The sequence below is a fragment of the Brachypodium distachyon genome, chromosome 1 (assembly GCF_000005505.3).
Source record: "Brachypodium distachyon strain Bd21 chromosome 1, Brachypodium_distachyon_v3.0, whole genome shotgun sequence".
In the NCBI taxonomy this organism is placed as follows: Eukaryota; Viridiplantae; Streptophyta; class Magnoliopsida; order Poales; family Poaceae; genus Brachypodium; species Brachypodium distachyon.
The window spans coordinates 5,075,060-5,102,415 of NC_016131.3; the positions used below are offsets into that span (position 1 = coordinate 5,075,060).

Below are 27,356 nucleotides of genomic sequence, written 5' to 3' on the forward strand. Positions count from 1 at the left end.
CAAACAAAAACGAGGTCAAGTGTGTATGATGATTAGGACGCATCAAGAACGGATCGACTATTTAATTGGGGAAAACCTTATATAGTAGTACAGGCTAGAGAGCTTGTCTGGGAAGAGTCAAAGAAGTTAACTCATAGTCCAAGGTCATAGGGGAGCTTGCATAGCTAGCCTCTACAAATAAGTCAATGTTGCTTTGGTTACCTAACCTCTCCGTAGGTGAGTTATAGGCATGTTTTAAAGTGATGACTTGATGGGATAAAGTCGTCTCATCTGTTAGTAACAGTGCGTAAGTGACAGGAAACTTCTTTGAATTGAATTTATGAGTTACATAAAAAAAAAGTGTATAACAGCCATCAGTTCCGTACTTATTTACAATTATAATTATATTTCCAAATATTTAACTTCTTGATATAAACAGTTTCATCATAATTAAGTGTAGATATATCATATCATCACCTATATATCTTGTACCAGATATTCATTCTCCACCATATTCCATAAAGAAACAATATTAACAGACAATATTTAAACCAACTACTCACCTCATGGTTAGCTTGTCAAACGTGACCAATAATTATTAATTCATCGATAATGTTTAGCACGGCCACAGCACATCTTAGAGACATCAGTCTTGAAGCGTACTTGCTGTAACAGCTCATCCTCAATTGATGATACCGAACACTTCAGACCTTGACACCTGCACAGATGGAACATTGCTTTGCCTTTCAGTTTGAAAACTAACCGAATGTACAAGATTATGTAGAAGGGACTAAAAAACATATTCTTCTCAGCAGTAGGTATTTTTACTTAGTTTCATGGCCTGCGGAGATGCCATCTACTTTCGACCAGTGTGGCTAGTTATGACATATGCTTTGTCATAACAAAGAATAGATCAATGGATGGGTGGACTGAAGACGAGGACAAGAAATCCTATGTGTGTTACGTAAGCAGTGACATTGCAGGAAAATCACAAGACAGACGCTCTGACTTGGCTGATCATCTTCAACAGAGTTGGAAACTATAAGGTAGAGAATCCTCTGCCGTCTAGTTTTTAACGACTGACAATGTAGATAATGATCGAATAAAAATATTTGTTCCTCTTTGTTAGATAATGAACAACAAATGCCATCTTGTCTAACAGAATACGTTTAGATAAGAAACTTGGTTCAGTTAGTGCCATTTGTTGTGTGATTTCAGTATTTCAAACAACCACAATATGATTCAATATAAGGGCATGTTTTTCTAGTCAGAGAGGGTTAGCCTTGGAGTTAAAGCATTGATTCTCCAGTAAATCATCAGGTAATATACATATATCCAGAAACTAATTATTTTGAGATTTTGATAGTGTCAAGCCTTCTTCCCTCATGTTAGTCGTATAGGCCTTACAAGCAAGCTAAAGCTCTTTCCACATCAGTGGTCTAAACTTAGAAGAATTTACTTTTATTCTTACAAGGTTATCAATTGCTTGTTTATAGTTAAGCAAGAGCAACTTTCCCACAGGAAACAAAGTGACTTAGTTTCTATAAAATACCATTGATAAATGAAAATAAACAGATCCGTGATCACTGCAGTTTCAAACACATATATGGCATTTCCGGTATGAGTTATTACTTCTTTCCATATCTCACTGAGTCATCTCAGCCAAATGCTAAGCCTTTGTACAGAAGAATGAGAACAGATGCTCCCTCTGTACGGAAATGCCTTGCGTACGACCACACTCACAAGTTACAGCATGGTGATGTCCCCACGGACTGACAGCAGGTTGATCTGAGGCCAATCGTACCAAAATGTTGTACAAATTCTATCGTACGTATAGCATTGCTGTATCTATTTTTACTAGGCTGCTAGAAGTAGGGGAATACATGTTGCTCATAGGGGTAGCTATCATGAACTGTTTGGCACAAACTGTTAGGCAGCGGTTGCTTGACTACTTATTGCAACAAAGCTTCACATAACTAAAATGAAATAGGGAGACTGTAACTAATTTAAAGAACACTGTAAATAAGAAAAGTAATTAGTTTGAAGAACATTGCAAAATAAGAATGGTAACTACTCATAAGACCATTGAAAATCATAATATAATTAAACAATCAGTTCGACAAAGCAGTGCAAAGCCCGCATGTGGTTCGTGCAAACACGAAACTGTCCTTTAATTTAAACAAATCACGATCCCTGAAAGAGCTAGCAAAATTTATAACAAGAACCTCTCGCAAACAGGAGCTTACAACAAGATAAGGTACAATCATACCAAAAGGAACGCATGAGCTAGCAAAATTTCAGTATAAAAACCATGGCAGCGGCTGTAAAGTGGTGAGAATATCCCTGCCCAACTAGATTTCTGCTAGAAAGAGGGCCATGCAAAACGTCAAACATTCACAACTTGATGGCACATGCCGTCAACACAGGCTGAGATAATTTATTTCAAACCAAGTATTCCTGCACCTGAGACAAGAGCTAAACAACCACACTGTGATGTTAAAAAAAGTCAGGAAATCTGAGAAGGGCTCATTGTTTAATGCAAGACAGAGACAGTCACTAAGATGGATTGTGATGTTGCTTAAAGTTTCTGAAGCTAATGCGAGGTTTTTAATCTAGACCCCCCCCCCCCCAGCATAGTCTATTGTACATATGTAGGTCGTAATTAATTAGTGACTGACACCAGGCAGGCCCTTTACTAACTTGCTGATTATTCCATTCCAAGAAGAAGATGTCAGGATGGCTCTGATTATGTTGTCCAACAAAGAATAATCATAGTAGCCTCACTGGCTATCTTCTTCCTTATGACTCTGCTCACAATAATTTAATTATGAATCTGCTTCTATTTTATTTGGATGACAGAAAGTTATTAGATTACAAAAAATAATAATCAATTACCTCTTGACAGGAATGAAAAGGCTGTTATGATTCTTGTTGAACCGTCACATCATATAAAGATAAACTAAAGGATAAAGTGAGTTGCAACATTGTGCTGCATACGAAATAACTAGGAAGGATGCAGTAAAGTTCAAGTAACATGATCGTGCTCAGGTAACAGGACGTATGCATCACCTTTCAGACGTCGCAAGTTCCACGAGGGTCCTCGAGAGGGATCCATTCAAACTGGAGTTGCTTGTGTGAACAGAAGAGTTCTATCCCCGGTTCCTACATTGATGCGATATATAAATATTAGTACGATTCATGTCAGGAGCTTGAGACCACATTTTCCATATTTCAATACATGATACAAAATTCATACAAAATTTTAATATCAGAACTGTCCCTTAAATCAAGAAGCAACAACAACAAATAATATAGTTCCAGCAATATGAACTGTACGAATTTGAATACATATCTCTCTTTTTTGTCGCTATTAGGACGATTTTGACATTAAAAAAAAAACATGTCCACGTTTACGCAGCTTCATGTGTAATACATCCATGAATTCTTTCCTACAGTTCTCGGTTCAAAAAATACATCGATGAATTTTGTTAGTATGTTTGGGACAATACATCATGCTCAAAGCATAACAGATTTCTAATGTTACATTGTTCAAAATAAATGTAATATCCTTTTGCATGCTCAAGATATGATTAACCATGCTGACTGCGAGGCTCCTCTGATCGAAGACCCCTGATGTGGACTCCATGTCCTATCACGTGGTCTGTTAAGAAAAGGAACACAAAGGTGCGTACTCTCCTGCGTCCGCAGTTGATGTCACCAATGTCCTCTTAGGAACACAGGTTGTACAATTGTTGACATGCTACAATAGGCCTAGGATCTACTATTTGTTCTTTGGGCACAAGATGGGAGACCTTTATCATGATCTAAGATAAAACAGAAGGCCCCTAACCGTGAAAAGAGAAAAGTGGGAGACAATGGCTCCTTAACTCAATAAAACAAACATGTATTTATTTCTTATTTCCAATAGACTCTCATCAATTTCATTAATAAATAAGGAACAAATATTTATGATACGATCTTACCATGTAAACCTGTAGATGTGGATCCATATCCTGGTCCACAGTATGGATACATGATAAAAGTTGAAGAATTAAAACAATGAAATCCATACTCCAGTTCATCGGACTAGAAAATTCTATATAAAACAAGCAGACCAATCTACAAAGATAAGAGCAATTCAATCATCTGCAGAACACAAACTTAAAGTATAGCTAAATAACTAGCTTAGGTGTAGCATTACTGTATTGATTGAATACGAAATATCCTAGTTTAGATTGTATCCACCCTACTTGATAAGATAGCAAAGTCATATGAAAATATAAGATGACACTACGTATACTACAGTAGCAACCAAATCTTACAGGACAAATGTGTGACTTCAAAGCACTGGTGTAACCATAAAACTAGAGTCATATATGCAAGTAGCAGGAACCAAAATGCCAACGTTGTATGCATCTTATAGGATTAGGATCCTAATAGAGACAGTTTCAACCAAATTTACGCCACCCATCTACGGGATACCAAAATTCGACGTACTGGAATCAGTTCACCTATGTGTTAATTAAGATATCATGATAGGAGAGACAGATGTTCTTTGACCAAATCAGCTGGCTTACTTGAAAACAGCCAAGTGTCAAAACATGACTCTTGAGTACCAAGTAAGGCTAGATCATGTAAAAGTTACCCAGGAACGCATTTCTGATAAAATTGGAAATTGAGATACCACACGTAGAATTTCACCACCACGATTTAATTTATTTTACTCAGTTTCTTAAAATCTGAACGCAGTTCTCGCCCAGTAGGACAGCCGAGGCTTTGTCAGTAGTAACCCGCCGTGATTTGCGGGTTAAACAAGGACCAAAGTTAGCATATGAGCCGCCATTGCTTCCGAATGTCACGGCTCGCCTTGTGCCTCTCCGCACGACGCATGCAGCGCGTGCACGGAACTACTAGAAATAGAAGAAGAAAAATCGCTCGGACCATGCGATCCAGGAGGACGAAGAGGGTAAATCATCGGTACCTTTGATACGTGCGAGAGGAAATTAGGGTGGAAGGACGTCTCGGATCGGTCCGATCAGAGAGGATCGAGGAACCCTACAATTTGGGTTCCAGTCGGTCCGCCTCCGCCTCTACGAGTCCCCGTCGCCTCGATCCCCACGCTTGCTCCCGGCGGGGAGGAGGAATTTGGCGGCACACCGACGGGGCGCACGCAGCGCAGTTACGGGGGAAGCCGAAGGGGAAGAATGTGGCATGGGCTTGCATAGTTGCATAAGCCCATGAGGCCGGGCACTTGGATCTCCATTGCTTCGCGAGAATAGCGAAGCAGTGTTGTTCGGCTTCGCCAGAAGTTGGGTTGGGCCACATGGCGAGCCGTGATCCTACATGACAAGTTGATCTGCTCGATTAGCACGCAGTTCTGGAGAACAGGCTCAGCCTTGGCCCTGGGTGCTTAAGGAAGTGTCTGCCATTAACGTATATCTTATTGGACCTGTCTGGGTCCATTTGAGCCCAAGACTGTTTAGGGCCTGTTTGGGAGAATTGTGGTTCAGTTTTCACACCCAAATCTAAATGCAGGTACAGCCTGCTTCGGCATCTTCAGAGAAGCCGCCGCGGAATTTTCTGAAGATTGTGGATGCGGCTGTTGCTAAGGGGAGCCCTAAGGGTGCTGATGCGGCTGACTGTCGTAAGTCATAACGCGTTTATTCTTGGGAGCCTCGGCAGCGGTACTGGATGGTTTGTCTGATCCTACTGTGCTTGAAGCTTGTGTGTGTGATGAGGCTCTGGCTCTCGCTACTGATTTGAATGCTCAGAGTATAAACGTTGCTTCGGATTGCCTTTATTGTCATTAAGGAGATAAGTGAAGGCAAGTCCTTCAGTTCTCATGCCATGATCTTGCGAGAGATCTCAACTCGGCGACTACAATTTCAAGACACGGTCTTTAGTCATGAACGACGTGAATCGAATGGGTAGTCACATGGACTGGCTCGACTAGTTTCTACTCTAGATGTTGGTCGTTCTATTTGGCTGGATCGTCCACCAGCAAATCTTTACATCCCGGTTAACTTTTTTATCTAATAAAGCTTCCGCGCGTTCCTAAAAAAAAAAAATTAAATGTAGGTCTTCGGCTACATAACTGTCTGAACTTTGATTTGGTGTAGACTGGCTCGGATGGATGCCAACGGCTCCGGAAGAATCGAATCGGGCGCACAGCTGCTACTGCTAGTATTTGCCGCACACGAGACACGACAATGACCGCTTCGACGTTTTTAAACGCCAAGAAAAGAAACAACTCGACACCAACCCGGCGCTCCAACGGCTAGTTTCCGATCGGCCGCCGAACCCACTCGCACTCAAAATCCACGCGCAGAACTCACCGCGCCCACCGAATCCCAGCCAAAAACGCCATTAATCTTCCTCGCCGACGCCCCCTTCTCCGCCGACGCCCGCGCGAGCTAGCTTAGCCAAGCCAGGCCGATCCCGCCGGGAACCCGCAGATGGAGATCCCGGTCAAGCTCGGCATCCACGAGGAAGAGGAGGAGGAGGAGTACGACAGCGTGTTCTACGAGGACATCGAGGCGCCCAAGTTCGTCGACCTCTCCGCGCCCGACGCCGCCCGCCCCACCGACGACCCCGCCTGGTTCTGCCTCCGCATCGGTAATCATCTTCAATCTAGCCTCACATCAGACTCTGCTCTGAATCTGCGGTGCAAAGACATGAAATTGAGCTCTGAGTTCTGATCTGTTTCGTGCGCGCCCTGCAGGTTGCGACCAGAACCATGAGCAGGTCGACCCGGAGGCTCTGCACCAAAGCTTCTTCATGCGGGTTCGTTCGTCGCTTCCCCTCTCGCGTCTCATCTATCTCATCGTGGTATGCAAACGTGGCCGAGCGAATTTGTAATGGATGTGATCCTCTGACAGGTCATGGCGGCCAGGAGTCCCAACGTCAGGATGCAGAAGGCGATCAGCAGGAGAAACCAGAGGTGCGTTTCTGAATCCTGACTCTCTTTCGCTGCCAAACTGAATTAGATGGTTCTTTCGATTGACGCGTCCATTCATTATTCTGGTGCAGTTCCATGCTGCCCGAATGCCCCCACTCTGCGCCGGCGAAGCCGCCGAGGACCCGGATCACGAGGATGAGCAGGGTGACGGGGGCTGCCGACAAGGCGGCGAAGCCCAGGCTGAAAGACCACATGATCAGCAGCTTGAGAGATTCTCCGATCCGGACAAAGGCGTCAAGGATTGAAGTGTCCAGCGCGAGGAAGAAGGCTCTGACTACGCCAAGGAGTAAGACTGTCCGGCCGAGGCAGGAACCATTCCTCAGCGTGAAGCACCAGAAGGAGCCGATTGAGACGGCAGCTGCGAGGAAGGGAACGGTGGTGAAGGCGCTGTTCATGAGCACGCCGAAGAAGGAGGACTGCAAGACGACGGCAAAGAGCCCGGCACCCGTGTCTGAGGTCTGTTCGAAAATGAAGAAGCTGAACTTGGCGTGCCGGGAGGTGCCTAGCAGGTACTTGTCTCAGTTGTCCACTCCAAAGATCACCAAGAAATGCGAAGAGACGGGAGCGAAGAGCGTCAAGAGAGTACAAGAGTCAAGGACGAATGGAAAGAAGAAGGTTTTAGGCCGTTCAGTGAAATGCGCTAATGCTAAAATTGATGAAGAGAACCGAATTGGCCGTGAGAACATCGCTGCAGATGAGAACTCGTGTCCAGAAACTGCAAGGTCCAATGGCGAACTGAAGGAGGTTCTGCAGGTATCAAGAATTGAGGTGGAAACGTTGCAGCCTCACAACTCTGATGATGATAAGGAAAATGTATCATGTGGTGATCTACAGAGCGAGCAAACCCTGAATGGTTCACATCCCGAAGATGAAAACATGAAGCAATTGGACAACAATGAGAATGTTCCTCCTCAAAAGGTACTGAAACTGATGTTGATAATGTGGTTTCCCTTAGTTTAGCAGTATTGTTGTAGCCTGTATGGATATGGGGAACCTGAAACACTGTCGTGGACCAAATGCAGGTGGCTAAAATGCAGAACAAGGTGAATGCAGAGCAAGGAGGAAAGCTCAAGAAAACTACCACTCAAAGACCATTCAGGCTAAGGACTGATGTAAGTTTGACTGCATCCCCCAGTGCGGAGTATTTGTGAAGGATTTCACTCAGTTTCTAAAAGGCTTTACTATTTGTGCATTCAGGAACGACAGGTGTTGAAAGAAGCAAATCCAGAAAGAAAACAGATGCCCGTCAAGAACAACTCCATGGCAGTACTGAAGGATGGAAATAGACGAGTGATGGTAAGATGCATCAGCACGCCAGGTTCAATATTACCAATAATTTGCTACAACCGATGGTTGCTAACTGCTCTGTTTGTATGTTGCGCTACACTACTACTATGATGCAGCAAATGGGAAGATGCCCTGATGGAAAAGGACGAGACAAACTGGCTTGTGGCGAGAACCAGGTGAGCATTTCCAGGTTCAGATAACTTGGTAGAATTCAGAAACACGCATGCTGAATTGCTGACCTGTGCGTGCCATATATTCAGAAGAAACAAAACACACACACTGCCACAAGTCATCTTGGTGGAGCCAGAACGGTTTTGAAGAGCATCCGATGCAACGATGTGCGACCTGCAGTGACGAAAGGGAAATTGGTCGAGAAATCACAGAGAGACGCAAATGCAGCGTCATCGACAAGAACAGCCAGAGTAACAAGGTTTGCCAAACGATATCTTTGACGAGTTCAGTCATTGATGCATGTATCTGCCACCATTATGTAATCTTTCTTCTCCCCCTGTGTTCAGTGGTTTGAGAGCGCCTTCTCAGATTGGAAAAGAGAGGAAGACCCAGGCGAAAACATCCAGGCTCCACGCAGCAGCAGCATGATTGTTCAGTCAGGTAGCAAAAGGGGGGAAAATGACAACTGTTGTATTGTCTGCTCCAAAGACGAAATATGTATCTACTGCGGAGATCTGATTGTTAACTAGAAGTGTACACTGAGCAGAGAAAGCAGGGGTGGCGTAGAACCCACACTAACAAGGTCCCGTCGCGCGTCCTTGTGTTTTCTGTCCATGAACTTGGTGTGGTGACTGGAATTCTTTTGTTTTGTAGTACTGCTACCGGGTTTTTTTACAGCAGTTTCTGATGTAGCAGTGCTCCTATCTTTACTGGACAACATATTCTTTTTGTAACTGAAAGCACATGAGAAATTTAATTTAGCAGTGGACACTACACTACAGGCCGCTGTCTCTCTTTTAAGAACGTTGCATTGGAAATGTCACACGAGGAGCGTAGCCGGTCGCCATGCCGTCCAACCAATCCGAACCAGAACCAGACCGCTGGCTGGTCCCCGCTCCCATCCAACCGCCACTGTATCCGTCCGTGCGGCACAGGAAGAGGAGTGATGCTGAATCTACGATCCGCCGCCCGACACCTCTGATCAATGGCCCTCGATTAATCGATCCGTGAGGGGGTCCGGCCGGTGAAATAGCCCGGGTGATGCGGGGTGAATTCGTGCAACCAGCAAGTGGCAACTGATCAGTGATCGCTACGACGTCAGGTTTCCCTTCTTTTTTTTCCTTCTTTTGATTTGAAGGGGTCGGGGGGACGTTGTTAGGTAGATGGTCTTTTTTAGCTTGGGCTCATATGCTTTGTTGTTCTTCGCATGTTTCGTAACCATGATACGTATTTCCAAGACACGCCATCTTTGATCAGTAATTTGGGATGTTGCGAGACCATCGGCGGCTTCTGTTGATTCTTCTGTCTTCAGGGATGCCCTCCAAATGGGCCAACCAAAAACTATTCTCCGGTGCAGGCGCTGGCAGCACGGTTGTTTGGATTGGAACGGCACGTATGTTGCTGCTTCGCACTGCACGGCCGGTTTTGCCCTGTAGCGTCACGATTAATGCCTGTACCGGCCTTATCTGTTTCGCCAGAGAGGCGCACGGATCTGCAGGGTGTTCGTTTTGGAACCATCAACACCTGCATTCATAGCCAAGCTAGTGGTTCGGCGACAGGAGCCTCGTGTCTGTCTTTGGCTCGAAACATTCCAGGAACGAACCTGGTGCGCAAAGCGTGTTCTTTCTCATTAACAAATCACGGCCCGTACGGCGTAGTATGTGCTGGTATTCCATGGTGGCAGAAAAATGTACAGGAATTCAAGGCTCTTTAGGATGGAGTGTTGATTTTTCATGTGGGATTGTGGGGGCAAAGGGGCGCGGTGGGGTGTGTGTGAGCGAGCCGGGGTATGCCGGGAATCATGCAGTGATCACGGCGGTCGGCGAGGCCAGCCAGGGTCCCGGGCGGACGTGTGTCCTTTCCGGCTCACAGGAGAGGACAATTAATCGGGTGGTCCTTTGATGTTTAATCGCCAATTGTGCATGCATGTGGTGCGTTGGTGACAGGCAAGGAGGTGCACGCAATACGTACTCTGACTTCCGGTTCCGCTGCCTGCCTGCCGCACCCCACTCTTAAATAAGTGAAAGCGAGATCAGGTAAACATTAGTACCTGCGTCTGCGCGAGCGCGACAACTTGCCCCTCCTTGTCCGTATGTCGGGTATTGTTGTGGGAGCACAAAGTGTGTAAAATTAATAAATTCATTTGGCAAGCTGGTGGCCTAGTTCAGCTGGTCTAGCATGTTTGTTTCTTCTCTGGGCTCTGGCTTTGCGTCTTTGCCCGAATGTTTGTAACTTGCGTTGTTTTTAAGCCCTGCCATGTTAGTCGAGTTTGTGCCAACAACGACGCATGGAGTGAAAGCCAGTGCCACGTACAGTAAGTAGCACGCTCGGTCCCGACGCATCTTCCTTCATGCACCGTCGTCATAGTTGTGGATCGTATGGCCAGGCTCCACACAGAAGATCATGGTCCGGTGACAAGGAAATGGGGGCAGTGAACTTGGACTGTTGTAGATCGACCTCACATGCGCCTCCCCGCGACTTCAGGGACGCGCGCGTGGGCTTGAAGCTGAAGGGCTACCGATCGAGATTGGACGCCGCCCGGCCGGCCGGACGTTCACTGTTCCCTCACACGATCACACACCCATGCACTTTTGCAAACGCTACCTTTGCTAATCTGGCACCGGAAAGGTGCTAGTTTCGGCAGAAGGAATCTCACTTCTGCTGGACATTTTGCATACATGTATGCCCGAACGGGCTCTCGCCGTCTCGCGTCTCTGTGTGCAGTCAAGAACGGGCCATCATCAGTGCTCGTTCGGGTCTCCAGCCAGATGTCGCTTCTGTTCACTCTAACTTCGCCGACACATCTTAATCTGTCTCTGAATCTTTACCGTTTGCTCCGGGAATGTTGGTCAGGCTTAGGTGTCGTTAATCCGACAACAGAGCTCTGTCCTCCTCTGTGCCCTGATTGCACATAGTCCAGCCCCACGTTGCCGGTACAGGAAACGATATCCATACTAGCTCGACGGCCCTCGCGTAGTATACTACTAGTACGGAGGGAGTATGACAAATTCAACGGGATACACGGAAAGAAGAATGAAACGCGCGCGCCGTTTCACAAAAAGAAAAGGATCGAAGCGAAAGAGAAGGGCTTGATCCGGGAACACTGCCCGAGCTTTGAAAGCCAGACCAGGACAAGGAGGGTCCATGCGCATGTTCCTCATCAATAAAATGATTGTAAATGCGCCGCTGTCTCCCCCCTGTGATCCGTCTCTAATCACGGACCTCGTCGATCTCCTTTCTCGGCTTCCTTTATCTTTCTTTCTTTTCTGCCTTTCGACACATGCAAACACGACCGACCTGGCCTTGAGAGAACTCGCTTCAATTCGCCGGTTCTCCGCTTCCACTTGTAGCATTCAGAGATGTTGGACTGACGCGGTTCCTGGTTCAACTTGAACGACCCCGCATAGATCGGTGACAGGGTTCCCTTTTGTTTTCCGCTATGTTCCGGGCTGTAGTTCGGTAAGCTGTCAGACTCAATGAAAACCCATGTGTTCCCGTAGGATCAGCGCAGCGCCGAGTCCTCGCCGAATCCTGAATACCGGGGAGCAGCGTAGGTAGGCATCCATAGCAAAATGCACAGGTACAGAAGGGCGCTCCCGCACGCCGTCCACTCCAAACCATCATGTCGGGCGGCCGGAATCGCCAGTGGTAGCCCAGTAAACAGCGGCTGAAAGCAAACAACAAACGACAAGCCCACACGGGCAGCCAGCTCAAACGGTAAGATGCATGGGGATCCACGACATTTGCTCCATCCTCCTTCTTGGAACCCTGTCATATACCCACTCAGCCACTCTCACCTGCGGAGTACTACTATACGTGTATTATTTTCACTCACATGCACACCATGTTACCGCGCCCGCTACAGAGACAGAACAAAGCTGAATCATCACCGCCCAGTCAGCATACGTGTAAAGTAAAGATATCATTTTGTTAGTACATCCGATCAAGTACGATGCACCAGAATAAAAATGCTTTCGGGTTAAAGGTAGCGCTACCGAGAAGTGATCGAGAAAGAATTCAACCGGCTGCCTTGGTGCACGCTTCGCTTTGGAGATGGAGTAATCCGCGTAGCTGGCTGCTGACGTTTGGATTGTGCTGTCGAATCGAATACTCCTTGGAACCACCTGTGTCAGTCAAGACACAGCTATTGACCGAGTCTAAAATTCACCCAACATTGGCATGCAGTCCAGACACGTGCGTCCTGGTTGAACAGCTACCCGAAGAGCCGCCGACGGGTGAAGTTGGTCGATGTTTGACAACTTCTCTCTTGTTGTTGCAACAGGCCTTCACACGCGGCGTAATTTGCAGTTTTTGTTTTCTTAGGCGAGCATAATTAGCAGTTCTTGATACTAGTACGTGCGTACCGATCGTCATCGATCCATATGTTTCTCTCCCCCGGCCCGTCCTGGCGCCGCATCAAAGGCGCGCCAGAGGCTATATACACGGACGCGGGCTTTCACTGTCGGGCCGTGCAAGCTCCCTCTATATGATGATGCAGCGATGCAAGCCCACTGCGCGCGCCCCGGACACAGCCACCCCCAGCTAGCTACAGCGGTACAGCCAGCCGCCAGCGAGGTCATTTATGGCGGCGCTGCATTGATTTGGGGCACGCGTGCTCTTCTCCGAGCGGCTCCTGCTAATTGAACACGGCGGACGTTTTCGTGTTCTCTAGCCCTGGCCGTGAGAGCTCTTCTCACTTCTTCCTCCTGAATCCTGACGCAGGAAGAAGGAAAGCAGATACGGACGGGCAGCGGCGAGAGGCGAGAATTCGTGATTGGAGACCGCGACGCGACGGCCGGGGCTGAGACGGACGCGATACGGGGGCACGTGGACCCGCTAGCTCCGGCTTTCGCGTGGGGACCACCGGACGTCACGTCTCGTGCATGGGACCCGCATGCCCGGCTGCCTGACGTGGGGCACACACGCTCTGTTACGCTTCGCCTTTTTACTGATCTCCTTTTTCTTTGCTTCGCTGTCGCTTTCTTTTACTACCGCTGCGTGTCTGCGTGACTGCGTGACGGACAGGACAGGGGGTGGGGGGAAGCCGGGAATGTAAAGGCCATCGGACGGACCAGTTTGAAACCTGCCGCGTCGGTGCGGGTCTTGGCCGTCCGATCGCCTCATGTCGTGCCGCTGGAGTTCACGGGAGACGGAGCCACGCGTGGCTGGTCCCCATCGCACGGCGACTTCGCAGAACCAGCTACTGCTCGGATCCCGTAACTACGACTAACTTTTAAATAAAAATCGGCGCATTCGATTCATTGGATTGAGTCTGACCGTTAACTGTTGTCGTTTGATTAAGATCCGACCTCCAAACACATCGGTTTATGTTTAACTAGAAAACATGTGACTTCCGACTTCTCAATAACAAACACCGAATTATTATACTCCCTCCATTTTTCATTGTAGGGCGTGTATTTCGTGCCACGAATATTAACACCGTCAGTCACCACGTGAGCAACTGCCTGGTCGGCTAAGTTTTCTCCTCCCTACTGCAACCGCATGCACCATAACTGCCAATTTTACGCCCGCATGCAGCAAGCCACCGGCGGCTCCTGATTTTTTCTCCTCCGTGCAACTGTCTTACGCCTTACAATTCGGAAATCGGAAGGAAATTTTATCCGCCCTATATTAAAAAACAGAGGGAGTACCTCGCGTTGTCCAAATCCAAGTCAAATTCTAGAAAATCATATGGGATTACTATGTTCCAAACAGGGCGGGCACTAATGAGGGTATAGATGCAAAATTTCAATGTTGTTTTGCGAAAATACAAGAGAAACGCTTACGGAACGTGGGCCCAAGCACACCTTTGGTGGCCATGCATATTTACGGAATTTTACAATGATACACAATTCGCTACAACATTTGCAAGATTATCTGGAGAGAAATTACTATCCCTGTTTGCCTTCAATATCTTTTTCAAAAAAAAGTCAAATATATGCCAAATTTAAAAATAAGCGCGATTGTAACCCTTACTTACCTTTTTTCGTGTGAAATAAGATGGGAGCACTCTTATCCAACTTGTAGAATAATTTTCTTAGTTGGGCGTTGACATGTTTACCAAAAGGATCGTAGAAAACAAAAACAAATATAATCCATGCCGTGGGGGTGATAGCTCTTTAAAGGTACCCTCTTGTTCTTTAAAGGGGGTTATGTTCATTTTCGCATGCGAATATTCTTAAGACACGACTCACCACTTCTTAAGGTTCTCATTAGTTTTCAAGGGTCTTTTAACATTCATTCTCTTTTCACGTGTTCCATGTTACGCAAATAAGGTACAATAACCACTAATGCTCAAACATATTACGTCCCCAAATGGTTGCACATTATCTTGTATTGATCTTATTTTTCATAACACGCCTCACACCGATCCTTGATGGAGGTGTATAGTGTGTTTGGGTGGTATCCAAGATCAACATGCCATTTTTTTTTGTCATGATCAAATTTTCTGCCTCTTGCCAACATTTTTGAAGCCCATGCTTTATGACACATTGTTACTACATTTGTTTTGTCAATATTGGTCAAAATATGGGTAACCAAAACCTTTGTCAAAAATGTTGCCTAGCCAAACTTTATGTGGGCTTGACATAAGATTAAATCAAGCACCCCGATAGTCTCCGGACTATCTCAACTTTCAACAGTGTGTTGTACTACTGTGCAATGTACATTGGATTTAGAGGAACCGTAGCGGATTATTTAGACCATTGTGATCGCAGACACATCCAAATCAAGTATGTCCCCTGGCACATTGAAGTTGAACATTGCATGCTTATCCCTTGATGGGTTAAGATAACCTGGTTTTTTTCTAACCAGAATTTATCTATTTCATCGTCAGGTTAACTTTTGTTATTTTATGTTTTTGCCCACTTTTAACGACATGAGCCTGAGTATTCGGTAGTCGTGTCAATTGAGCTTCTTTTTTTTGCAACGTTTTTTGTTGTTCTCCCAAATACAAGATTTGTTTTCTGCCTTCCACATGCGGAATACGTGCAGTTACGTAGCAAATCTATCTACCCGTGGTTGGGTAATGGGCAGGGACCATTTTGACCTCTAAAATACCAGACCGGCGGGATGTACTTCTGCCTGCAAAGCACACCACTGAGGTATTGTTCCTCTCAAGGGGTAAAAATAGGCAAATCACATCTTTTCCGTGATTGGCCAAATCTAATCCAAGCTACGCTGGAATTTATCATCAGAACATGGAAAAAGGTCATGTGACGCTACTGTAGAAAAAAAGAGTTCTAGCTCATGTGAGCGAAAATAGTTTAACAGCAAAGTTAAAAAGTGAATAAAATATTAATATTAGGAGTACTTGATATTTTTGAAAGAACGAACCAAAGTGCAAAGCCGCTCCATGTATCCCAGCCGGAAAACTAAAGCCAAAAGCTTCCAGGTTGCAGCGATATGATTACCGCTTTTGCCCTCGTTGTCCCCCTGCCAAAACCACAGGCAGGAACCGCGTAATTTCTCAGCGTAATTAACTCCGGAATAAAATCTGTATACCATACTCAACCGTGTAAAAGTAAAATAAAGGCAGGTATAGCGAAGAAAAGGAAATTCACACAAGGAAACATAAATATTGCGTTCCGCAGCCGATCTCTCTCCCTAGACGCGTTGAGCTATTCCCAGTCCGTCCTCCTCCCCTGGCTCTGCTCGCCTCGTCTCCATCTCTCTCCCCTTCTTAAACTCCAATGGCAGTGGAGTAAGCGGCGAAGGCTGCATAGTGGAGCTCTGTTGAGTAGACTAGATTGTTGCTGGGGTGGTGGAGTTGGAGTGCTAAAAGAAGGGGAACCCCAGGAATAGTGTGAGGCAGAGTGGGCGTCTAATTTGGGAGGGGAAAACGAAAGGTGAGAGGGCCTTGGCCGGAGCGGGGGACGAGTTGGGTTCGTCGACCGGCCATTGATGGCGCCGTGGACCGGCTTATGGGGCGGTAGGGCCGGCGGCGAGGCCTACCGGGGCACGCCGGTGGTGGTCAAGATGGACAACCCCAACTGGTCCATCTCCGAGATCTCCTCGCCGGAGGACGACGACGAGGAGTTCTTGGCCGCCGCCGGCGCCGGCGGAGGGCGGCGCAAGGGCGGCCGCGGGAAGAACGCCAAGCAGATCACGTGGGTGCTTCTGCTCAAGGCGCACCGCGCCGCCGGCTGCCTGGCGTCGCTGGCCTCTGCGGCCGTGGCGCTGGGCGCCGCCGCGAGGCGCCGCGTGGCCGACGGGCGCACCGATGCCGATGCCGATGCCGGTGCGGTGGTCGCGGCGGGCGAGAGCCCCGTGCTGCGCTCCAGCTTCTACGCCTTCATCAGGGCCTTCCTCGTCCTCTCCATGCTCCTCCTAGCGGTCGAGCTGGCCGCGCATTTGAACGGATGGAACCTTGCCGCCTCGGCCCTCTCCATCCCCATTATCGGCGTCGAGTCGCTCTACGGCTCTTGGCTGCGCTTCCGCGCCGCCTACCTCGCGCCGCTGCTCCAGTTCCTCACCGACGCGTGCGTCGTGCTCTTCCTCATCCAGAGCGCCGACCGCCTCATCCAGTGCCTGGGCTGCTTCTACATAAAAGTGAAGCGCATTAAGCCCCAGCTCAAGTCCACGGCGTTGCCGGACGCCGAGGACCCTGACGCCGGCTACTACCCCATGGTGCTCGTCCAGATACCAATGTGCAACGAGAAAGAGGTCAGTGGTGCTGCTCAACTTAGCTGTAGCTCTGAAGACGCAATATTTTATCCCTCAATTTGCAATTCTGAAACCTCTCGTTCTCTGATAATTTTGTTCAGGTGTATCAGCAGTCAATTGCGGCCGTATGCAACCTTGATTGGCCGAGGTCCAACTTCTTGGTTCAGGTGTTGGATGACTCCGACGACCCAACGACACAATCACTGATCAGAGAGGAGGTCGCAAGGTGGCAGCAGACCGGGGCTCGGATTTTGTATAGGCACCGTGTGCTCAGAGACGGATACAAGGCTGGGAACCTCAAGTCAGCAATGAGCTGCAGCTACGTAAAAGATTACGAATTTGTTGCCATCTTTGATGCTGACTTCCAACCAAACCCGGACTTCTTGAAGCGCACCGTGCCACATTTCAAGGTAAATCGAGGAGAATCTGTACCTTTTGTTATTAATCAACTATATAGCTTAGAGAATTCCAGTTCTGATTTGTCAACCGTTGTGTTTCAGGATAATGATGAATTGGGGCTGGTGCAAGCAAGATGGTCGTTTGTAAATAAGGATGAGAACCTTTTGACTCGATTGCAGAACATCAATCTCTGCTTCCACTTTGAGGTGGAACAGCAGGTAAATGGCATATTCTTAAACTTCTTTGGCTTCAATGGCACTGCCGGGGTTTGGAGGATCAAGGCATTGGAGGACTCGGGCGGGTGGTTGGAGCGGACAACGGTTGAGGACATGGACATTGCAGTTCGCGCACACCTCCATGGCTGGAAGTTCATCTATCTGAATGACGTCGAGGTATAACTTGCGGCCAATTTCTTCTGAATCGTCCGTCTGATTGTTTTGTTCATCATTTTCAGTTTAGCTGATTTTTTATGACGGATTGGGCTAAATTGTTTGTTGTGGATACAGTGCCAATGTGAACTACCAGAATCATATGAGGCTTACAGGAAGCAGCAGCACCGGTGGCATTCAGGTCCAATGCAGCTATTCAGGCTTTGCATACCAGACATCATCAAATCCCAGGTATTTATGCTCTTTCTGTTTTACCTATGCATAATTGGACAAGCAATTTAGATAAGCTCAGCTGAGGTAGTTATGTCATGTGAGACCTAGGCCAATTGCTAACCTTCTGGTGAAAAATCTGAAATTTTAGATGTTGAATGACGCTTTTGAATTGGAAGTATCCAGTTCAATGAAACCTATACTCTTGCAATACTATTTTTTTTTGTAATGCTTGCTTAGGTTACGCTTAGAGAATGTTTGATATAATTTGTCATGTACTCCGTACTGTATTTGTGTTGCCTACTTACTATCAGACTAGTTTGTTTTGTGTTAGCGTGCGTGAATTGAAATATCGGTCTGTGCTTTGTTCTTGACCTGTTTGTGTTGCTATTGTCATCGAAATAATTTACTTCTCTCATCTCCCAATCTATTTTATTGACTCCCTTTTACTTTGCTGCAGATATCGGTTTGGAAGAAAGCCAACTTGATCTTCCTTTTCTTCCTTCTCCGAAAGCTCATACTACCATTCTACTCCTTCACATTATTCTGCATCATCCTCCCGATGACAATGTTTGTGCCTGAAGCGGAGCTCCCTGACTGGGTCGTATGCTACATTCCTGCCCTGATGTCCCTACTCAACATCCTTCCTTCTCCGAAGTCATTCCCTTTCATCATCCCATACCTACTCTTTGAGAACACCATGTCCGTGACGAAGTTCAACGCAATGATCTCCGGTCTGTTCCAGTTAGGTAGTGCCTACGAGTGGGTGGTGACCAAGAAATCAGGCCGATCATCAGAGGGTGACCTCATTGCTTTGGCTGTTACGCCCAAGGAGCTGAGACACCAGAAGACCGGGTCCGCCCCTGATTTCGACGCGATCATCAAGGAGCAATCAGGTTTGAAGAAAGACACCAAGAAGAAGCACAACCGGATATACAAGAAGGAGCTTGTCCTGTCATTGCTTCTCCTAACGGCTGCTGCCCGTAGCCTGCTCACGAAACAAGGCATACACTTCTACTTCCTCCTGTTCCAGGGCATCTCCTTCTTGTTAGTAGGCCTCGACCTCATAGGCGAGCAGGTTGAGTAAACTGTAATCATGGGCAAGATAGTTATCTTTAAGACAGTGATCCACACCATGGGAGGTGCTGCAGGGATTCTGCGTCCAAGCTCTCGGCCGAGGTTTGAAAAGAAAAGGGTTCGATGGAAGGAACGTTGTCGCCCCTGGATCAATCATGACTGCACGACAGGATCGGCGGGCAAGGTCGATATTGAGAGAGAGGCTTCTGGCCCCATTAGAATGTGTAGATATAGCTCTGTCTACCTGCGAATCAGCTCAGCTCTTCTAGTTCCTCTCCATTCTTTTGTAAGAAATTTTTGATGGTCGTGAAGGGGGATGTAATCATGTAACGATTGATCGATGAAGAAGCCAAAAACGCCATTGGTTGGAAACCATCCACACCCGTGTTGCCGATGTGTCTTACATTGCCTATTCGCAGATCCTTTGGTTCAGATATACGGGTTGAGCTGGTCAATCTGTATTGGTGTACCGGCCCTGCTGTGTCGCCGGCAAAGTTGAAACTGCCCAGAACAACGTCTCATGATGCGAAACTTTTTGGTGTAACTGACCAGAAAGTTTGCATCCAGATTCCTGCGTCTGGTCAAGAACGGTTCCTTCTGTCACCATTATTAATGCGCATGAACTTTTCATAGCAGATCTCAAACTGATAGAAGCTTGCGTGGTACGTTCTTACCAAGTGCCCTGGTTGTTGTTACAAGGCCAGAAAGGGTCATCCTACAGCTGGAGACCATATTGTACAACTCCATGCAATGTTCTAGAGTACATTATAGAACTCTGCATTATATTGGAGTATTGAACACCACCATGAACGTTCCAATATTTGCCTGCAGATGCAAGGTGTCATTTATAGAGCCTAACTAAGCTGTATATAAAAACATGTCCCTATCCGGTCCATTTCAAGGACCAGATAAAATACTCGGATGGCAGCAAAACAAAAGAAAACCCGCTTTCTTGGCCGCACTGGAGCTGAGCTGTGCGTAACTGAAGGAGGAGTGTCACTGAGCCTGAGTTCGACCTGTGCGTGCAGCAGCTGTACGCATGCCCATCGATCTCATCCTTATCTGCAGAAATTGCGTGCGGCTGCGAGACAGCTGTGCCATGCCAATATCCCATGCCGCGCCAAGCCATCTTCTTCTGCTGCGGTAAGCGCATTCCGCACGACGTTGGCGTGGCGGTGGAAGCTGACGTTCTCTGCAGAATAATTGCTACGAAGCAGTAGTAGTATTATAACTTGATTATTAGTGGTATAATAACATAGTGCTCGAGTGCAGCTTATTTGTCTGATGCACGTAGTTGCTTGTAATTTGGGAGGTCGCCCTCGTGCAGTACAAGCCAAGGTATGAAGCCGGGCGCAGCTGGGCCTGGCCGGCCTCGCTTAGTCGCTTACGTACGTACCGGCCGTGCAGTTTGGATTGAAATCCCGGGCGATCATTGCGCATGATGGGGCAGTAGCTCGGCAACCTTGGCTTGTAGAGTAGCCATAGCGAATTGATGATGATGATGGCGATAATGGCGTCAAGGAATTATTGCACGAGCTAGTCCTTTGGTGCTCTGTGGGGCGAGTTTAGTCCGTGGCGCCAGTTTCGCACTAATGTTTCTTCGTCTGATGCTGAGAAGGAATGGTCTAATGGTTCAATTATTTGTGCACCGCCGACAACGCGAGAGCCGAGTGGTAAAACGGTACAAACACGGGCATCTGAGTTCCGAGAGAGTAACGGCGTACGGAGTAATAGTGGTGTACGTATGCAGTAAAGAGCGACCACGACATCTAGGGCCGTTAGGCCGTAGGTAGAACGTACGGTGCAGAATCAGTGCCGGAGCATGCAGACGGTGACAAGCACGGCAGTCCACGGTTGCTGTTTCACGGGTTGATTTTACCGCAGAGACAAAGCCATGAAGATTGACAGCTACTGGTACGGAGTGCGACATCTTTACGGATTGGATTTAGAAGGTACCTTCGTTTCTAAATACTTGTCGTGATTCTTGTATTAAAACCACGACAAGTATTTAGATACAGAGGAGTACTAGAAATATAGAAATAGATCCCCAGGCTTCAGCGAGAGTTTTTATTTATTTATTTTTCATTTCTTTTTGAGCGGATTTTTTTCAGAACAAAGGATTTCGTTTTCATTTGAGTGGAAAAACTTCAGCAAGGTTTCGGCTTGGTGTCCGTAGCCTGCTCTGGCCTTACTAGGCCCATTGTGGCCCAAAGCAGGTTAGCAAACTTGCATGCCATTGTAAGTTTGTATGCAAACTAGATAACTCTCAGCAATAACAGATTTTTTTTTTTTGAGGGGCACTCAGCAATAACAGATGGGCATAGCGTGTAAGTGATCAAGATTTCGGCCGGCTGCCGTACAAAAGCCCACCCATGCAGCCAGAGGCCCAGAGTTAATACTTCAGGTCCGTAGAGCAACGGCGACCAACAAAATTCTTTTGTGGACGGTTAATGGGGCGTCAAGATAGCAATGGCGCAGGTCTAGAAGGACATCACATCCATACCCATCTGACGCCCATTAACCGTCCACAAAAGACTATTTTTAGGGTAGTCCATGAAAGCACTTTTGGCGCAGCCCAGTTTCACACAAATAAGACCCAGATGAGCCGGCCCGTTTATACATATGGGCTATAAACTCATCTCCTTGAGCAAGTGGGCCGGATCATTTATTCCTCCTTCCGTCCTGTTTCTTTTCTTTCTCTGCGCGGGTTCCTTAATTGGTTTTTCCGTTCCCACTGCAGTCATGCATGACAAATTGACAATGCTATCAACAGCTGAAAGGAATGTAAATGCGCTAATGTCGAATCGGTGCCCGGGCACCCCCAGCCCCAGGTGAACAGGTCACTCGGTATCAGAACTGGCCTGTCAGCAAGATCGACGGAAGTGCCAACATCCAAGGCAGTTCGGACTTCGGACTTCGGGGACGCCACAATGTGCCGGGTTCCACTACTGGCGAAACGAGCAAGTTCTGAAGGCTAGTTTGCAATGAGCACCATGAACCAGATAGTTTGCAAAACAACAAACTAGTATTTGGTTTCCTGAAGTTAGGAGGTCAGGAGATCGAAACTAACCACCCAAAGCTCCGACCAGTGGTGTGGCTACCGGCGTTGATGCTGCCGTTGCATGCCACGCATGACAGGCTCAATATTACAAAAACGGAACCCTTCCCTCATACACAGCAGGAGAAGGAACCACAAGAGCACCAGGCATGCACACGCCTTAATACTCGCCATCGAACTATGGCGGTAAGTTAACTATGGCCACTACTCCTTGACTAAGTGGTTACCGAAGTACTACTCGTTAAACCGCTAAACGAACTACAGATTACAGAGCACCCATTGCCTGTCGATCCCGGCATCATCCTCAAGCGTCGGCCCACGCGGCGAACATGGGCACTGGCATGTGCGCGACGGACACGCCGGGCACCGGAGCCGACGACGAGACAACCCAGGAGGGCAGCTGATGCGCGCTTCCAGGCCTCGGCGCCGCGTGCCCGGCGAACAGCATGGCGAGGCCACTGCCGCCTCGGTCGGGGCTCTGCTCACGTGAGTTGCTCAGGCTCGTCGCCAGCGACGACGCGTTCGACACGCGCGCGCCCCCGCCCTGCGCACGAGACCCGGGCCTCGTCGTCCACGGACACGATGTCCTGCAGCGCGTAGAAGGCCTCGCACGGCGTGGCCGTCCTCCAGTCCGCGGCGTCGTCGTTGGCCACGAGGGCTCCGCCGCTCTCGGCGTTCTTGGACTTGCGCCGGGCCTCGTCGCCCGGTAGGAGCGTGCTGCTCTGCATGATCTTCTCAACGTCGTACCGCGTGATCTCGAAGTTGGTCACGGCGTTGAGCCCGCGGAACTTGATCGCCGCCACGTCGTAGGCCTCCGCCGCTTCCTCCTGCGTTGCTGCACCAAGAGGAAGAAGAAGAAGAACAAAAATTCAGCAAACCGATCACACAAAAGAGCTTCAACAGCTTTGGAGCCGAGCTTTGGCCTGGGCAGTCAAACATGCCAAAGCAAGCGCGCGAGCCTGCACAGAGCGACAGCCTTACGGAAAAGGAGAACAAAAACGCAGACGCACTTCCGGCGCTGGGGGCGGCGTGTTGCATGCATGCACGCGCAAAAGCTCATGGGCGCAAGCAAAAGCAAGCAAAGAATCGGCAGAGCGAGACATTCTTTTGGGAGGGCCAGGGGTCACACAGAGGAGCGGCAGGGGGCATCATTGAGCCGTAGCAGAGGATCGAGCGCGCAATATTATCATTGTGACAGGACGCCCTGCGTCCTTAAACCGTTACAGCCTCTGAAAAAACCATACTTTTGTTGCATGCCATCGACAACGAACCAACATTGGTTGTTATCATGATGCATGCAGGGATAAATCTTGTGATGACGCATACAAGGATCGAGGTTGACACATTGCAGCAGTCACGGGCGGAGGACCCAGTAGGGCAAGGTAGGGCGCCCGCCCTACCTTGATTTTGCCTCAGTTACGAATTGGGGAAAATTATGAAACGGGGATCTAAAGGGCGGAATCCGTTCGTGGTGTGATGGGAGGAGAAACGGTCGGGAGTGAGAGAATCGAAGGGGAGATCAACCTGCGGGGGAGGCGCTTGAGCGAGGAGGAAGACGAAGGGGGCTCGGGCGCTCGGCAGCAGGATGAGTGGCGGCGCTCGCGCTAGCTTTTCTTTTTCTTTTTTAAGAGAAAGAGAGGGGTTATAGCTATAGGTGGCCATCAGGTCGGTCTGGACCGGGTACCGGCCGGTCTAAGGTGGTTAAGACCCGGTCACGATCCGGTGAAACCCGACTCCTCCAAGCCGAGTCACGGCACTGTATAGCCAGGCCAACTAACCAAGTAGTAAACGAGGCAATGGCAGCAGTACGTCTCTCAGGAAAGCATCAATGGGGAATAGGGGGAGCACGTACTGAATGTTCCCAGGTAGAGGTCCTTGTTGCCGGAGACGCGGCCGATGCGCGCCTGCCACCGCCCGTGCTGGTGGTGCCTGGTGACTCCACGGTAGATCGAAGCGCCGCGCGAGAAGCCGCTGCTCTTCCTGCGGCAATGGCGATCACACGGCGTGAGTATCTATCTACGCATGCATTTGGAGCACCGTATCGACGATAGGAATCTACAATTCTGAGGATCGAGTCAGGCATGTCATATACCTTCTGAGGTGCGCCACGAACTCCTGCCTGGTCATCTTCTTCATCTCCTCCAGCTCCTCCTGGTAGTCCTCCACCTGCACGCATGGAAGATCGCAAATCCGTCAGAAACAACGCCAAGAAATGCTACATTTGTGACCGGAGAATGGATAGATTTATTACGGACCGGGAAGTTGATGTGCGTGGCAGGGCCCCAGTACTTGAGAGCCGCCAGGTCATACGCCCGAGCGGCCTTCTCCTCCATGTCATACCCACCTGACCAAAAACAAGTCTTTTTGTTAGCACTGCTCCGTCTGTTACTGCTAATCGATACCAGCTAAATTAAATTAAAAGCCATTTTCGCAAGTTCAGCTCCTACTCACCAAGATAAACTGCAGATGGAGAAAGACACAAGTAGCACGATCCCCAGGCAAAAGGTTCAGCAAGGACAATCACACATGCAAGGGCTCCAGATTAGTTAATTAGCACTTGGGACTTGGGAGTAGCACGTACGACTGCTGCTACAAAGCTACTAATGGAAAGGGAACAAGAAGGAAGTAGTAATGCATAGGGATTAGATTAGGGAATGTGTGTGCGGAATGCATTGTACCTTGGCGGCCTTTCCTGGTCTGGCCTTCCTTGGTGCAGGTGTTGTCCCATAGGTGCGCCTCGTACCTCCCCGTCCACCTATGCCTGCTTTTACACAACAATCCAGAGCATTAGCGGCCGCCAGCCCGAGGAAGAAGAAGACGGTGCCAATGCAATGGCATATGGTTTTGGTTGTGTTGTTTGGGCGGCTACCTGGTGACGCCCCTGAACTTGGACGTCCGCTGCCCGAACGTGTCGATGGACTTGCGGTGCTGGACCGCCTGCTTGTTCTGCCCGGCGCCGCGCTTCTTGCTGGCCACGGCGGCGCCCACGGCCAAGAACTCTTCCCCGGCGTAGGCGGACGCCTGCATCGTGACGCAGCTGGCCTGGGACCCGGAGCTAATGGACAGCGCCAGCGGGTGCACCTGGTTGCCGATGTCGACCGGCACCAGGGCGCCATCCTCGGCGCCGTTGCCGCCATGGTCGTATCCCCCTTCCTCGCCCCGCGCCATCCATCCGGCCGCGGCCATGGCCGCCTGCTCGTCCATCATGGCCGCGTGGGCGTGGGCGTCGTAGTACACGTCGTGTCCGGCGCTGGCACCGGGGATGATGGCGTACTGAACCTGGTGCGTGCCGGCTCCGGCGCCGCGGTCCAACGCATGTCCGCGGCCGGCGTAGTAGTAGCTGGAGCTGTCGAGGCTCAGCGCCATGGCAGGGCCCGCGCCCAGGAAGTTCTCGAGCTTCGGCGACGCCGACGCCGACCCCATCGCTCCTGCTGCAGATGGCAACGGAACCAAGGGACATAAAGAGACAGTCGGACGGGCACAGCTAAAAGCCAAGAACCAATAAACCCACCCCTCGACTGTAGCAAGCAAGAACTCACACTGTACAATGCAGATATTAGTACTACTTCGACGAATGCCACGATGTTGGTCGGCTAGCTTACCTTGGTGTTCTTGCTCGTTTCGGTGGAGCGCCTCCATGATGCAGAGGGAGCCGTCGGACTTGAGAGGCATGGAGGAGACCCCGGAGTAGTAGTTGTACCCGCCATTCGCGGCGGCGGCGACATTACCTGCGCCACCGAGGTAGTAGGACGCCGGGGAAGATGTGACAGTGGCAGGAGGGTAATAGAAGCCGCCCTGGTGCTGCACATGCTGGCCACCAATGTCGATGGCGGAGCCGGCGGCCATGGGCGCGGCTGCATGAGGCGACATCGAGAACCCCAGCCAGCTGCCACCGTCCACGATGCCGTTGCCGCTCATGCTCCGGACGACGCCGGCGCTGCCGCTGTTGGTCATCGGGTAGAGTGGAGGAGGAAGAGGAGGGGAGCAGGCGTGCGGGACGAGGGGCTCTTGGAAGAGATGAGAATGAGATGATCAATCATTGGGGAGTACACGTCGCAATGATGCGGCTACTCTCCATTGCTACTAGCTCAGCCTCTGCGGGTTTGAAGGGGGAACTTCGGTTTGTGTGTGCGCGCGCGCGTTGGATAAAGCCAAGTCCAGAACTTGTACTTGTGGGAGCTAGGTGGAGGAAGAAAGTGAGGGTCGGGAACGGGGGAACGGCGGAGAGGGCGAGGAGGAGGAGGAGGCCACGAGGGTGTCTGAGGATTTAAACATGTGCAAACGGAATGACCAGCACTTGGCCATGACCCGTGACATGCAGAAGATGAGATTGGAACCCTCGTATTGATCTGACTCTCGTATGGTGTGCAACCCTATATCTGTTGTTGTATTGATCTGACTCGATAGATTTGGACTGCAAGTTATATTTTTGTTGTTCATGAAGAGTTTCATGGACGGAGATTTGTACGAGGTTCGCCCGTCCAGAACCGCTTCCTTGGCTTTCTATGATAGATGCATGGAAGTTTTGAACCCGCGGTCTGCCGGCATACAGTTGAACATTAAGGTGAAAATACAGTCAAGAGTTCTGAAAAGAAAAACATGTATATTCAGGTCTTAAAAGGTTTGTAGAATTTCATATCAGACAGAGCATTCTGTACCCCTAGCAAATAAAAAAAAGTCCCTTCTCGTAAAATGGCAAACATTTTAGCATTAAATCTATCTTTTTTCTAGCACAAAAGAATACCTTTTGCACCAAATTTGACACGCACTTATAAGATTCAGATATAAGCATGTGTGATTTTTAAAAAGTAATTTCGGATTCTCGTCTCCTGGAGGGCCACGGTGGAGGGAAAATAAGACCTGTGGACCCAAAAATCTTCATGAAAAATGAGTAGGGCCCACTAGCCCCAAAAGTTTACTTTGAGATCTCGACTTTAATGGAGTATATAGGAATTGTGGTGGAAGGTCAGCTCACCTCAGCTCAGATTTTCACAAAGGGCTCCTAGATTTCGCCTCGGATTTACTACTTCTACAAAAATGTTGAGGTTGTTCTTGAGAAAAAAGGTGTCAAACAATACCAAGTAATTTTCCACGACTAGAAATTCAGTTAAAATGTATGCAAAAGGAGTAAATGTATACATGAAAATGGAGTAATACAGACTTC

General features: G+C 48.7%; 3 protein-coding genes and 1 long non-coding RNA gene across 5 annotated transcripts; 2 read left to right on the plus strand and 2 right to left on the minus strand.

The window, feature by feature from the left end:
• Positions 1-590: 590 nt before the first annotated feature.
• Positions 591-5,157, minus strand: LOC112270091. 2 transcript variants are annotated; one of them, XR_002962419.1, is made up of 3 exons: positions 4,961-5,157; positions 3,049-3,141; positions 591-697 (listed from the first exon to the last, which is right to left on the minus strand). It is a non-coding gene; the product is annotated as an uncharacterized LOC112270091 (long non-coding RNA). The 2 variants fall into 2 exon arrangements; XR_002962418.1 differs by lacking the exon at positions 591-697 and having other exon boundaries at positions 2,598-3,141.
• Positions 5,158-6,155: 998 nt separating this feature from the next.
• LOC100829431 lies at positions 6,156-9,174 on the plus strand. Its single transcript, XM_003558685.4, has 9 exons — positions 6,156-6,594; positions 6,701-6,762; positions 6,858-6,919; positions 7,009-7,855; positions 7,960-8,049; positions 8,135-8,233; positions 8,341-8,400; positions 8,485-8,654; positions 8,743-9,174. The coding sequence occupies exons 1-9, from the start codon at positions 6,435-6,437 to the stop codon at positions 8,822-8,824; spliced, it is 1,632 nt and encodes a 543-aa protein (XP_003558733.1). The 5' UTR covers positions 6,156-6,434; the 3' UTR covers positions 8,825-9,174.
• A 6,811-nt stretch (positions 9,175-15,985) lies between these two features.
• Positions 15,986-19,513, plus strand: LOC100836691 (probable xyloglucan glycosyltransferase 9). The gene is made up of 5 exons (XM_003558709.4): positions 15,986-17,059; positions 17,161-17,469; positions 17,560-17,850; positions 17,965-18,078; positions 18,518-19,513. Exons 1-5 carry the CDS (start codon positions 16,298-16,300, stop codon positions 19,142-19,144), a joined length of 2,103 nt encoding a protein of 700 aa, XP_003558757.1. The 5' UTR covers positions 15,986-16,297; the 3' UTR covers positions 19,145-19,513.
• Positions 19,514-22,140: 2,627 nt separating this feature from the next.
• LOC100837521 (AP2-like ethylene-responsive transcription factor ANT) lies at positions 22,141-26,531 on the minus strand. The gene is given in 9 exon segments (XM_014901971.2): positions 22,141-22,751; positions 22,753-23,027; positions 24,045-24,172; positions 24,285-24,358; positions 24,448-24,536; positions 24,644-24,652; positions 24,871-24,953; positions 25,062-25,623; positions 25,795-26,531. Coding segments are annotated over 9 exon segments (1,827 nt in total). The 5' UTR covers positions 26,147-26,531; the 3' UTR covers positions 22,141-22,496.
• Between the last annotated feature and the right edge of the window lie 825 nt (positions 26,532-27,356).